The sequence below is a fragment of the Anguilla rostrata genome, chromosome 4 (genome assembly GCF_018555375.3).
Source record: "Anguilla rostrata isolate EN2019 chromosome 4, ASM1855537v3, whole genome shotgun sequence".
Taxonomy (NCBI): Eukaryota; Metazoa; Chordata; class Actinopteri; order Anguilliformes; family Anguillidae; genus Anguilla; species Anguilla rostrata.
The window spans coordinates 542891-557334 of NC_057936.1; the positions used below are offsets into that span (position 1 = coordinate 542891).

The 14444-nt window shown below is 46.6% G+C and overlaps 1 protein-coding gene across 1 annotated transcript; it reads right to left on the bottom strand.

Annotated features, from left to right (window-relative positions):
- Nucleotides 1-976: 976 nt before the first annotated feature.
- On the bottom strand, nt 977-12340 carry LOC135254067 (uncharacterized). Its single transcript, XM_064334017.1, has 12 exons — nt 11832-12340; nt 8168-8353; nt 8006-8068; nt 7327-7446; nt 6762-6841; nt 5935-6259; nt 5720-5798; nt 4974-5272; nt 4571-4693; nt 3467-3597; nt 2991-3094; nt 977-1821 (listed from the first exon to the last, which is right to left on the bottom strand). The coding sequence occupies exons 1-11, from the start codon at nt 11905-11907 to the stop codon at nt 3008-3010; spliced, it is 1569 nt and encodes a 522-aa protein (XP_064190087.1). The 5' UTR covers nt 11908-12340; the 3' UTR covers nt 977-1821; nt 2991-3007.
- Between the last annotated feature and the right edge of the window lie 2104 nt (nt 12341-14444).

Consider the following 14444-nt stretch of genomic DNA (forward strand, 5'->3'; position numbering starts at 1 on the left):
ATGTTTGTTTTCTGTCACAGTATTTAGCATGATAATGCGATTCTTTCTGACATGTATTAGGGAAGACATGGGACAGTGAAGCGATAAAGTGCTCCCGTAAAATAAATATTCTGTTAATTCTTAAATTTAAATATTTACAGTCTGATTACAGAAATAAAAAATAATTTCAAAGAAATAATATCATTTATAAAATCAGACTTCAAGCAGAGGTAATGAGCGTAGTGTAAAATTCTGACTTTTCAGTTCGGATCAATCTTTTTTTTTCTTATTTATATATTTTATGTTTAACATCTGAATATGAAGGTCCATCACACATGCAGCACAGATGAAGTGAATATTAAATCACCTGTCCCATTCCCTCACAAACAAATCACCATGCCACCTAAGTCACTAAATAAAAAATATAAGTAAAAAAATGTATTAGTCAATTAGATTAGTTATTAATGCATAAATTCAGTAAATAAAATAAAATAAGTTCTGCTTAGTTCCTCTATGAGTACCATTTAGACAGAGATGCAAACTCAATTTATGATAATTATTGAACTTTTTACGCAGGATGAAAGCACCACATAGCAACAAAATCACAAATCACAAAAATAAATTGATTCATTAGCCAATAAATTACAAGTTCAAATTTAATATGCTACTTATTCACACTTAAATAAAAACCAACCAGATTCTGCAAATATTGTATTTTGTATACTTTTCGCTCACACATTTCAGCGAGAATTAAAACTGTAGATGGATCCTGGTTGAGGAATGTTTTTATGTCAAACAAGCTTCTGTACAATTTGTTATTATTGTAAGGAACATGGTGCGGAGCTCCAAACGGGATGGAAAAGGGTCCTGTGATGAGCACGTTACGTTCCCCCGACCCCCGACCCCCCGTCCCCCCGCCCCCGCCCCCCGCCCCCCGCCCATCCCATCTCCACCTGACGCATCCCACACAGACAAAACCTCAGAATACCAGTACCACCACAGAGAACAGAAGCATTTTTATTTTGTTGATCAATTTGAAGTTTAAATATTCCCTCAAAGCCAAAAGATTCCACATAGTATGGTTTATGTACTCTATACATGAGCTTATTAAAATAATAATAATTTAATACAATTTTAAAATAAATAAAAAAATGTGAATCTCCATTTCTAAACAGCTAACTGAACATTCATTTTAAAAAATGGTGTTTTGTGTATCTGGTTATTTTTTTGAGGTCAGATTTATAATGGCAGTCACAGTAAAATCAAAATCAAGGGTGTGGGGACCTCTAGAGGCCAGAGCAGAAAGTGCAGCAGATCCAGCGGAATAAAACTGAGGAAAATGGCTTCCTGCTCTTATAACCATCGACTGAAGCTTATCAAGTGACAATGAAGCACTGGTGAATAAACTATCTGTAACAGGCATTCATTTGAAAGGAAGTGTAATATGGAATAAAGTGTATACGGTCCAGCTCAATTTGACAGCAAAGAAATAGGTTATGCTGCCTTAAACACAATAAAAATATAAATCTAGTACCGCCCCTTTAAATGAAATGTAGGAAGGGGCAGGATTGGCCGGTGTGTGGTCACACCTTTGACCTAAACCCTGTAGTTTTTTTGCATCTGTGCAGCCAAAACATAAAGACTGATTTCCTGGTGCAAACAGGACAACACCTCGCACATCATATTTGGGTTTTTAAAGACTTTCCACAGGAAATATAGACGATTCACAGTGTAGTGTCGGGCTGGGCATGTAGAGTCTGTCCACTCCGCAGCCGGTCCCAAACTCTCCCGTCCGCACATGTCCACACCCCCGCAGTCTGAAGACACACACCGTCCCCAAACCTGCAGACAGAGAGCAAACCGCTTTCCCCTCACTGATACCACACGCGGGTGATCCACTGCCCAGAGTATTACAGCCAATAAGCTGTAATTTTTCCCAGATGAACTGGGAGATTTGGTCCCTAACCTGAGCCCTACACCCCTCACCTGTGTCCTACGCCCCTCACCTGTACCCTACACCCCTCACCTGTGTCCTACACCCCTCACCTGCGTCCTACACCCCTCAACTGTGTCCTACACCCCTCACCTGCATCCTACGCCCCCCTCACCTGTGCTACACCCCTCATCTGCATCCTACAGTCCTAAACTGTGTCGTACACCTCTCACCTGTATCCTACACCCCTCATCTGTGTCCTACGCCCCTCACCTGTATCCTACACCCCTCACCTGTGTCCTACGCCCCTCACCTGTGTCCTACGCCCCTCACCTGTATCCTACGCCCCTCCCATGTCCTACGCCCCTCACCTGTATCCTACATCCCTCACCTGTGTCCTACGCCCCTCACCTGTATCCTACACCCCTCACCTGTGTCCTACGCCCCTCACCTGTATCCTACACCCCTCACCTGTATCCTACACCCCTCACTTGTGTCCTACGCCCCTCACCTGTATCCTACACCCCTCACCTGCGTCCTACGCCCCTCACCTGTGTCCTATACCCCTCACCTGTATACTACACCCCTCACCTGTATCCTATGCCCCTCCCGTGTCCTACGCCCCTCACCTGTATCCTACACCCCTCACCTGTGTCCTACGCCCCTCACCTGTATCCTACACCCCTCACCTGTCTCCTACACCCCTCATCTGTGCCCTACGCCCCTCACTTGTATCCTACACCCCTCACCTGTGTCCTACGCCCCTCACCTGTATCCTACGCCACTCACCTGTATCCTACACCCCTGCCGTGTCCTACGCCCCTCACCTGTATCCTACACCCCTCACCTGTGTCCTACGCCCCTCACCTGTATCCTACGCCCCTCACCTGTGTCCTACGCCCCTCACCTGTGTCCTACGCCCCTCACCTGTATCCTACGCCCCTCCCCTGTGTCCTACGCCCCTCACCTGTGTCCTATGCCCCTCACCTGTGTCCTACGCCCCTTACCTGTATCCTACACCCCTCACCTGTGTCCTACGCCCCTCACCTGTATCCTACACCCCTGTCCTGACGCTCACCTGACTGTGCGAGGCTGCTAGCTCTCCTCCTCTTCCTCCTGACTGTCAGCATGCTCCACCACACGGGGCTCCACCAGCCGGTCATAGGAGACAAACATCATGACCTAAGAGACGCACATACACACACACACACATGCACGCGCACACACACACGCACACGTACGCACGCACATGTGCACAAGCGCACACGCACACACACACACGTGCATTTTAGAACATGGGAACAGAAATGCAAATCACAACCTTGCAAAGCTTCATTTTCAGTCTACAAGCATTTAGCATTTACCCCAACCCCCACAACCAAACAATTTTCTGAGAGAAACACTGAACTTCAAGCAAAAGCTGTAGCATTAGCATTCTAAATCAGAGCAAGGGCAATGCAGAATTACACACGCGCACACGCACACACACACACACACACACACACACACACACACACACACACACACACACACACACACACACACAGTACTCACAGTGAGCAGAGCCAGCAGGCCCATCATCACTCCCAGCATGATGTACAGGTTGTCTGTCAGTCCTCCGGCCCACAGGGGCCCCAGGATGGTGGCCAACCCCCCCACCGACCGCCGCACGCCCTGACTGAACCCTACACACACACACACAGGCATACACACACACACACACAAACAGGCATACACACACACACACACACACACAAACAGGCATAGGCATACACACACACACACACACACACACGCACAGGCACACACACACACACCAGGCACACACACCACGCGCCGCACACACACCACACACACACACACACACACACACACACACACACACACACACACACACACAGGCATACACACACGCACGGGCACACACACACGGGCACGGGCACACACACAGGCATACACACACACGCACGGGCACACACACACAGACGCGCACACACACACACACACAGGCACACACACGGGCACACACACACAGGCATACACACACACGCACAGGCACACACACAGACGCACAGACGCACACACGCACACACGCACGGGCACACACACACACACAGACGCACACACACACACAGGCACACACACACGCATGTTTTATTTCAGCCACCCAGGGAAATGGGTCTTGCATAATGAGAAGTCTTTACATGAATAATGTAGCATGTTAATTAAACTTTTACTAAAATTCTAAGCATCATTTTCACCCTGGAGATTTTGAAAGGTCGTGTTAAAATACCTTCACCTTGGCAGGTACATTCACTGCCTGATTACATTATTATAATGCAGCTTTTTAGTAGTCTAAGCTGTGTTTCCTGAGCCAGTTACAAAAAGCACACAAGTACAGGGTTAAGTGCATTAAGAGCACGTTTAAAATAAACTATTTAACAGTTTCAGTTAAAGTCCAATTTACCTACCCACCCAAATATGCATTTCTACTATTAAATATTCATATTATTAATTAGTCGATTACAGACCAACTATGCAGTAATCAGGAAGTGCATGTGTAGTTTATTTTATAGTTTTACTTGAGAATTAATTTAGTTATATTTCACAAATGTGTGGCAGTACCAATTTCCGTCAATGGAGGGCAGTGTCGCTCACCTTGAGTCTTCTCTGCTGTTACCTTAGAGAACAGGGACACCTGGGCAACAGCGACGAAGGGGAGCCCCAGAACCTGCAGGAACACCCCGATGATGAACTCCGTCAGCAACCAGGCAAACCCACCTGGAGGAGAGAGAGAGGGGTGTGAGAGTGAGGGAGGAGAGAGAGAGGGGGGTTGGGGTGGGGGAGAAGGAGAGAGAGAGAAGAGAGTGAAGGTGGGGGAGGAGAGGGAGGGGGGATGTGTGGGGGAGGAGGGGTTGTGCGGGGTGGGGTGGGGTGGGGTGGGGTGGGGTGGGAGGTTCAGGGCAGGGCGGGGTGAGAGGTTCAGGGGTGGGGCAGGGTGGGGCAGGGCGGGGTAGGAGGCTCGAGGGCGGGGCATGGGCGGGGTACAGGCGGGGCTCACCTTGCGGTCTGGCCAGGAACACCAGGCACCAGACGCAGGCGATGTTGCAGATGAGGAGCCCCACGGCCAGCAGGAGGCGCTCCTTCGCCCTGCGGCTCAGCCAGCGCACGAAGAAGAAGCCGGCGATGACCTCCACGCCGCACAGGCAGTACATCACGCTGTTCTCCAGCTCCCCGAAATTAAAGAACTTCTGCGTCAGTGGGGTCACCATCGTCTGGGGGCACAGCAGAGAGAGATGGGCGCTATGGTGACCTCCACAGCTCAGACTCCCTGTGTTACTGTGACTCAGCACAGACTCCCTGTGTTACTGTGACTCAGTACAGACTCCCTGTGTTACTGTGACTCACTCCTCAGCTCAGACTCCCTGTGTTACTGTGACTCACTCCTCAGCACAGACTCCCTGTGTTACTGTGACTCACTCCACAGCTCAGACTCCCTGTGTTACTGTGACTCACTCCACAGCACAGACTCCCTGTGTTACTGTGACTCACTCCACAGCACAGACTCCCTGTGTTATTGTGACTCACTCCTCAGCACAGACTCCCTGTGTTACTGTGACTCACTCCACAGCTCAGACTCCCTGTGTTACTGTGACTCACTCCTCAGCACAGACTCCCTGTGTTACTGTGACTCGGTGTGGTTCTGGCTGAATTGGGTGAGTGATTCGGTGTGGTTCTGGCTGAATTGGGTGAGTGATTCGGTGTGGTTCTGGCTGATTTGGGTGAGTGTCGGTTTCGGGAATGGACCCACTCTGTGGTCTGGCTGAATGGTGGTGATGAATGACCACCTCCAGAAGCACAACACAACCCTCCTCCCTCAGGTACTCTACAGAGAGAGGGAGGGGGGAGAGACAGAGAGAGAGAGAAGAAAACTGGAGAAGGAGTCACTGGAACACCAATATAATCAGGCAGCATCATCATCCCTCCCCTCCCCCCAACCAGGGTGGGGGGGGGGGTCTCACCTCTGCTGCTGCTGAAGTTCCTGAAAGGGTTCGAGTTTGTGGGCTGTGGAGGGGGCGAGGCGGGTGGAGAGAGGTAGGGCAGGTTGCCATTGGAGACGAGTGAGCTCTCTGATTGGCTGGAGTGGATGGAGCCATAGGAACCTCCGGTCTCTTTCGGGCTCATCAGAGGTTTCTCTTCGTCTTCACCTCCCTCCGTCTCTCCCTCCGTCTCTCCCTCCCCCCCTCCCTCCGGGCCCACCCTGGCCCCGGGCCCCTGTGGAGGCAGGTCCCAGTATAGGAAGAGCACCACCAGCTGCATCAGGAGCCAGAGCGCACACATGAAGAGCTGAAACAGAGAGACACACAGTTACACACACACACACAACCCGCATGCAAACACACACACACACACACATAACCCGCATGCAAACACACACACACACACCACCCACATGCAAAAACATACACACACACAACCCGCATGCAAAAACATACACACACACAACCCGCACACAAACACACACACACAACTCGCACGCAAACACACACACACAAACACACACACACACAACCCGCACGCAAACACACACACACACACACACACAACCCGCATGCAAACACATACACACACACAACCCGCATGCAAACACACACACACACACACAACTTGCATGCAAACACACACACACACACACACACACACACACACACACATAACTCGCACGCAAACACACACACACACACACACACACACACACACACATAACTCGCACGCAAACACACACACACACACACACACCCCACAGCACCACAGAGTCCTGATCTAACGCTAAGGGAGCGAGCCTCACCCCGGGGGCTGTGTATTTGTTCACCACAAACGGCCCCAGCTGGAAATCGCACAGTCTGAGGAAGATGTTGAACGCTGGACCTGGGAACAGAAGATACACAAACACAGGGTAAGAGCAGGACAGACACACAGACACAGAACCACACAGACACACAGATACACAGATACACAGACACATACATAGATGCACAGACACACAGATACACAGATGCAGACAGATACCTATATACACAGACACACAGACAGATACACAGACACACACACACAGTACACAGACACACAACCATACAGACACAGAGACACACACACACAGATACACATACACACAATCACACAACCACACAGACACACAGACACACAGAACCCTTTTGAGTATTTATGGGATATTTTGCAAAGATGCCGAAAACAGCGTGAGCAGGCGGTAGAGCAGTGTGGTCTTCCTCCTGCTCATGCACTCCAGACACCGGCAGTCTCTGTGGCACGAAGCACGCAGGTCCATGGGGACCCAACACCCTGTTAAGTGACTGCACACTTACAGACACTTTCACACAAGTGAGAATACTGACCAATCAGCAGGCCGACCTGCCGACACGCCATGACAACAGCGAAGACGGTGGCGCGATCCTCTGAGGCGGTGTTCTGCGTCAGGAACCCGAAAATAGAAGAGCCAGCGCCTGTCCCGATACCTGCACCGAAACACAGGAGCCTGCTCAGCCAGGCACACTGCACGAGTACGCTCAGTTACTACTGCACACTGCACACACTCAGTCACTACTGCACACTGCACACACTCAGTCACTACTGCACACACTCAGTCACTAGTGCACACTGCACACACTCAGTCACTACTGCACACTGCACACGCTCAGTCACTACTGAACACACTCAGTCACTACTGCACACTGCACACACTCAGTCACTTCTGCACACTGCACACACTCAGTCACTACTGAACACACTCAGTCACTGCTGCACACTGCACACACTCAGTCACTACTGCAAACTGCACGTGCTCAGTCACTACTGCACATGCTCAGTCACTACTGCACACTGCACACACTCAGTCACTACTGCACACTGCACGTGCTCAGTCACTACTGTACACTGCACACACAGTCACTACTGCACACTGCACGTGCTCAGTCACTACTGTACACTGCACACACAGTCACTACTGCACACTGCACGTGCTCAGTCACAACACGCCGAGCTGATGACATCAGAGCACAGACGGGACTTTCTCACCTGCCACAAACCGACTGCCCAACAAAAGCCACTTAGAATAGCCCAGGAAGTACATGAAGTTACCTGTGAGCGAGAAAGAGAGAGAGGTATCCATTAGCATCGTTATTGTTGTTGTTGTTATTATTTTTAGCATATTTCAATCAAGCCCGCACTGCTGCTTACCGATGATCTCGAAGACGTTTGAGAAGAGAATGACGCCCTTGGTGGTGCGGGTGTGGTCGGACCAGAGCCCAAAGAGAGGCCCGCAGAGCAGGCCGCTCAGGCTGAAGGCCGACAGCCCCAGACCCAGGAAGTACGGAGCCGCGCCCAGCGTCTGCAGGTACATCCATATGGTGGGCAGGATCACCGCTGAGGAGCCCACAAACAAACAGCTTCAGATCACCTGCAGTTCACCTGGTACAGGACATTCAGCTTCAGCTTCAGATCGCCTGCAGTTCACCTGCTACAGGACATTCAGGTGAACTGAACGTAAACTGTATTTCTGTATTTCCTCATTTCTGTTTGCTGTAGCACGCAGGCAAATCTCTTATGTTTACGCATCAGAACAGAGTTTAGTGCAGACGGACCTTGAAAAGATGTCAGGATAACATGATAAATCTGTATTTTATTGCATTAGATGAAAATTCACTTTGACATAAAGGTTAAGGAGGTCTCCAAACTAAGAAACGCTCAGTAAAAAGAGAGCTGTGTCTGTTTTTCTTGACTCAGTCTGGGGAACTCTAGGTTTATCATTAACCCCATGTGAACAGAAGACTGTTGTACTCATCCAGTCCCTGAATACAGCCTGTTCCTCTTCATGTCTGAGCCTGCTGCTCTACACGCTACACGTCTGAAGCTGTTCCATTACATTACATTCCAGGCATTTAGCAGACGCTCTTATCCAGAGCGACTTTCATTGTATCCAATTATCCAGCTGGATATATACTAGAGTAATGAGGGTTAAGTACCTTGCTCAAGGGTACAACGGCAGTGTCCTACCGGGGAATCGAACCAGTGACCTTTAGGTTACAAGACCAACTCCTTAGCCATTATACTACACTGCTGCCACTGTTCCTCTATACGCTACACGTCTGTAGCTGTTCCTCTGCACGCTACACGTCTGTAGCTGTTCCTCTGCACGCTACACGTCTGTAGCTGTTCCTCTGCACGCTACACGTCTGTAGCTGTTCCTCTGCACGCTACACGTCTGTAGCTGTTCCTCTACACGCTACACGTCTGTAGCTGTTCCTCTACACGCTACACGTCTGTAGCTGTTCCTCTGCACGCTACACGTCTGTAGCTGTTCCTCTACACGCTACACGTCTGTAGCTGTTCCTCTGCACGCTACACGTCTGTAGCTGTTCCTCTACACGCTACACGTCTGTAGCTGTTCCTCTACACGCTACACGTCTGTAGCTGTTCCTCTACACGCTACACGTCTGTAGCTGTTCCTCTGCACGCTACACGTCTGTAGCTGTTCCTCTGCACGCTACACGTCTGTAGCTGTTCCTCTGCACGCTACACGTCTGTAGCTGTTCCTCTACACACTACACGTCTGTAGCTGTTCCTCTACACACTACACGTCTGAAGCCGTTCCTCTGCACGCTACACGTCTGAAGCTGAATGCTGCCCTGTTCCTGCACTGTACTCCCATGTCCGAGATGCTCATTCACGCCCCTGGAGAGGATCTCAACTCTCTAAGTGAAAAACAAGAGCCCTATTGGAGCTGCATTATCTCACACAGGACGGTTATGTGGTTTAAGTGATTACTGACGGGATGCCCTATTGTAATCCAGGACGAATCTGCAATGTCTGTAGATTTTACAGCTCAGGAATGTCGAAACAGTGGAGCGATTTATCTTCTGTGTTTCGCAGAAACGCCAAAGTCCTTCAGTAGCCTAATAGCAGCCCAGTCTGAGGGGACCTGCAGGAATGTAACTTTGTGTGGAAAGTTTGCCTTTCTTTCTGGTGACCAGGAGTCAGAAGATCTGAATCTGCCGTCTGCCCACTCGTTAGTTTCTCCACATGAACGCGTTAGTGACGTTTACGTCCGGGCTATCTGCAGTCATTTCTGAGAAATTACAGAAATTGTTAATCCAGTACAAATAGATCAGACAAGACATCTTGAAAACCTCATTACAGCACAACTCTCTGTAAAACGAATCCAGCTCAAATATGGTTAAAATGGTTAAGGTATGGGAATGAAGAGTCAACTCATTTCATTAGTTCATCTCAAACTTCCACGGATTTCACCAAATTAAATAAACGTAATTATACATTATGGTTCACGTGAAAAAAATTTCTCCAGGCCTATCTCAAGGTCACTGAACAGACCTTGTGAGGGTGCGCATTTAAAAAAGGTCTAACAAGGGCTGTTTCAGAGATGCGCACTGAAACTGACCGAGCCCGACAGAAACACAGCCCGAGGTCACAAGATGATTCCAGGAGACAATACACAGCAGGGTGGCTACGCAGCAGAGGCGGAAAATCCAGGTTCAGAAAGTACAAGACCGCCCCAGTATTTTGTTCCAATCACCTGGATTTGCTAATTAGCAACTCGGCCAGGAGGTAGAACCAATTAGTGACTTCTACTTTCTGACCCCTGGACTTTCCACCTCCACTACGCAGTTGCAGAAACTGCAGGCTGTGGCATGAAACCAGGTCAGGAGGCCGGGTTCATCTGAATCTTACGCACATGCAGTGTGGAGAGCGGTCAAACAAACAGTGACCAAAGTTCACACATGTGGGTGTAGAAATAAATGAAGGCTAAAGTAAACTGTGCTAGTGTAACTGTACTGAAATTCAAACTGGGTGACTTGTGAACAAGGGAAGTGAAACTCCCCATGAAATTCCAGTGAGGCAATCCTAAAGCACTTCCCATTGGCCTTTTGAATGCCACTCGTTCATTTTTATTTTTAATCATTGAAAAGGCTGCCCTCCTGGGGGTATTTCATTAATTAGCTGGATAACTGATGTGAGTGAAACCTGGAACATCGATATTTACTTCAGTCCATGTTCTAGATTTGGGAGGGTTCCGGGTTTTACTCAGCGCAGTTATCGAGCGAACTTCTGAGACAGGGCCGTGCTTGTGCAGGGCTACTGAGCTCGAGATCTGCTTGAACCCGTGTGTGACTCAGAAGGGTCTGGAGTTGCGATCAGGTGCCTCTTGAAGGGAAAGGTACATATTGGGGTAACCAAGGCGAAAAGATGGATGACGCCTTTAACACGCTGATTTTATTTACATAGTTAAAATGTTTACAGTCCTGAACTCTGCAAGTGAACTAGGCCAACGAAAGCCTCATCCGCAATATCTGAGCGTACGGGCTCCATCAGGCTCCATCATATAAACTGCCAAACCAAACGGAGTTAACGTTATAGTATAGGTCAGACCGTGTCATGTAAACTCAACTGGTATGTTATAGCCATCACTACTACCGCTATACAACAATCATTATCGCCATCACTGGACTAGGCTATTAAACAAACATTATGGCCATCACAAGCCTATAACACTAGAAAACCTCTTGAGTGTAACGTTAGTCTACTAAATGTATAATAGCAAAGTATGCATGTGGTAAAATAACGTGGCGTTACACATTTTTAACACCGATAGTCAATAAACAATTGGTGCATCCGACGTTATTACGGACGGTGTGTGACATGTTTATGACAACCGGTCTAACCGGAGATGCTACGTATCTTCGCTAAATTCGCCAAGATGCCATTTCATCTGAACATAGCGTGATGACATACGACCTACTGATTAACAAACGGTGAAACGATGGCAAAAAAATCTGTGTACCTGGTAAACAAAATTATAAACAAAAAAGAAATAATAAAAACTTACCATACTCGATGCCACTTAAAAGGAAGATTAATCCGATCGTGAAAAATGTCGATTTCCTTTTTCGTCTATAATCCATTTCGCATATAATTATTAACTTTCCAGTTGTCAAATTGTCAAGTGTTTGGATACAGCACTATTTTCCGGTGATAATGGTGTTGAAATTGCTCAGTCCCAGGTCGGTAATCCAGTGGGAGCTACTCAGTTTTATTGGAGAGGTAGTGTGTCCAATTATCGGCCACATATCGGGCTACACTCTAAATACTAGCTATACTAGCTATGCTCTTAAAGGCAATGATCACTGGCTCACTAAGCAGCGATTCAAATTTAAGAATACGTTTTGTCGTTTAACGTTACTGCAGACAAACTAAACACGTACGATAATGCTGTAATCTCACAAATTTAACTGCAGTGTTTGTGAAGCACTGGCAGCGTAGCTACCGCAGGACCAGTTCGGCTTCTCCAAACCGATCTGATCGCAGGAGGTGTGAGAACTCGGAGAAACCCAGGTGAGCCACAAAAAGTAAGGGACTTCCGGTAAACACAAGCGCGAGAAATTTCACAATAAAAGTTGTGATTAATGCTTTCTTATAATTGATTTTGTAGTATTATTAAAAATAAAAAAAGCTTCTGAATATACAATCCTGCAATTATACAAGTCACTTGGTCGAATTAAATTTTATACTATATTCATTCAGCTGGAACAAATATTGATAAGCCAACAGGGCGTTTTTTATGCTGCAAACATTTTTGTTGAGGAATAATTTATTTTTATAATGTAGTGTAGGCTTCGTAATGTGTATGGATTTCCAAAGTGTAAACACAATTGTGTCGGTATTATTTTTTATAACTATTCAGGGAATTAGACATAGCTTCCAGTGTTTCACAGATTGGCCGTAGTGTTTAAAAATATTTTCCCAAAATAATGGTGATTTCACGTATTTATTTTAAAACCAGCTCATCTGCAACAACAGGTTCGTCGACGTTATTTCTGATGCCATTTGCGAAATGTCACCGAAACCGGTGAGCACCTGAACTACCCTATAGGTAAGTTAACAAAACATCGTTGTGGGTTAACAGACAGCCCGATGTACTAAATTTCCATCTGAATATCTCTGACCGGCTGTATACGACGGCTCAGATCATTTAACTGTAAAATATCGATTGCTATAGGTGATCTTTATTTATCGCAAATATCGACATTTATACCTGTCAAAAAGGAAACAAATCTTAGTAAACAAAACACAAGTATCCCATCTTACATCACAACCACACCTACAGGTCACACTGTTCTCCAAGTACAGTGGGAACTTGCATATAATTATACAAAATCATTATATGCAATGATCAATGTTTCACTTCACAGGGGATAAATGAATATTATGCAATCCAGCAGCAGATGGCAGCATAACCTTGTGTGCATTCCTTTATCTGACAATATTTCTAAAAGGGAGAACTAACAGCGCAGGGTATCTAACAAAACCCACCATGCCCCTGTACTACATTTAAAACTACTGCAGCATGACCACGGTAGTATGTAATCAAACAGAATTCATCATGTCAATGTCGCTTGTAAACATAGCTGTCAATCATAATCTGTGTTAAATTTGTGGCAATTACTTTATCAATATAGATTACTGAGGTGGTGCAAATGGGATAATTGTTTGAGAATAATGAATGAGAATAATGTAATAAGGTTCACTGCGTGAACTGAACTATAAAGCGTGTTCTTGGCTATAAATATCTGTACAAAATGAGTATTGTACCTTATTGAACCTGTGTTTTGTAGTTGTCCAATGACCACGATATGCACTTTTGTATGTCGCTTTGGATAAAAGCATCTGCTAAATAATTGTAATGTAATATAATGAGAAGGGGCTTGACAAACAGGCTATTGTGACCTCTAGCTGACGGAGGACTGAAGTACCCTGAGAGAACAAGGGGAGACAAATTGGTAGCCCAATCCATTACATATACTGTTACTAACTTTTTTAAAATACAAAAGAATTATCCAAGAATTACGAACGCATGTCACTTGAAATAAATTTATTTGTACATAATTACATAACACTCAAAATATTTGAGACAGACTGGATACAAAGCAACCATTTTTAATGAAATATCACAATGAAACTGACGGTAAATAAATGAAAATGCAGGTTGTTACTGGATAGCAGTTAAAGTTAATAAAAGTTTACTACAGAGTGCAGTCTTAGGCCAAACATCCTTTATATAGCAATATAGCAAAATGGACCAAAATAATATGCCATTTATTTAATATATTTTGGTATTTACCTAACATGCAGGAGGAGCTATGCCATTTTTGGCCCTTTATATATTAATAGTAGCAATAATAATGATTATAAAAATAAATCAAAATGTAAATAGGACTTCGGTTTGTCAGAGAACTGTATTGACCATCAGAAAGTCTGCCACCCAAAACGTTCTCAGTACAGCGGTGACCACAGAGATCTGATGCTGGAGTACTACAGCACAGTGACCACAGAGATCTGATGCTAGAGTACTACAGCACAGTGACCACAGAGATCTGATGCTAGAGTACTATAGCACAGTGACCACAGAGATCTGATGCTGGAGTACTATAGCACAGTGACC

Coding starts and splice junctions, on each gene's coding strand:
- LOC135254067 (XM_064334017.1), bottom strand. CDS start 11,907: ATGGATTATAGACGAAAAAGGAAATCGACATTTTTCACGATCGGATTA. Junction 8,069..8,167: donor AAACGTCTTCGAGATCATCG/GTAAGCAGCAGT, acceptor TCTCGCTCACAG/GTAACTTCATGTACTTCCTG. Junction 5,799..5,934: donor GAACTTCAGCAGCAGCAGAG/GTGAGACCCCCC, acceptor CTCTCTCTGTAG/AGTACCTGAGGGAGGAGGGT.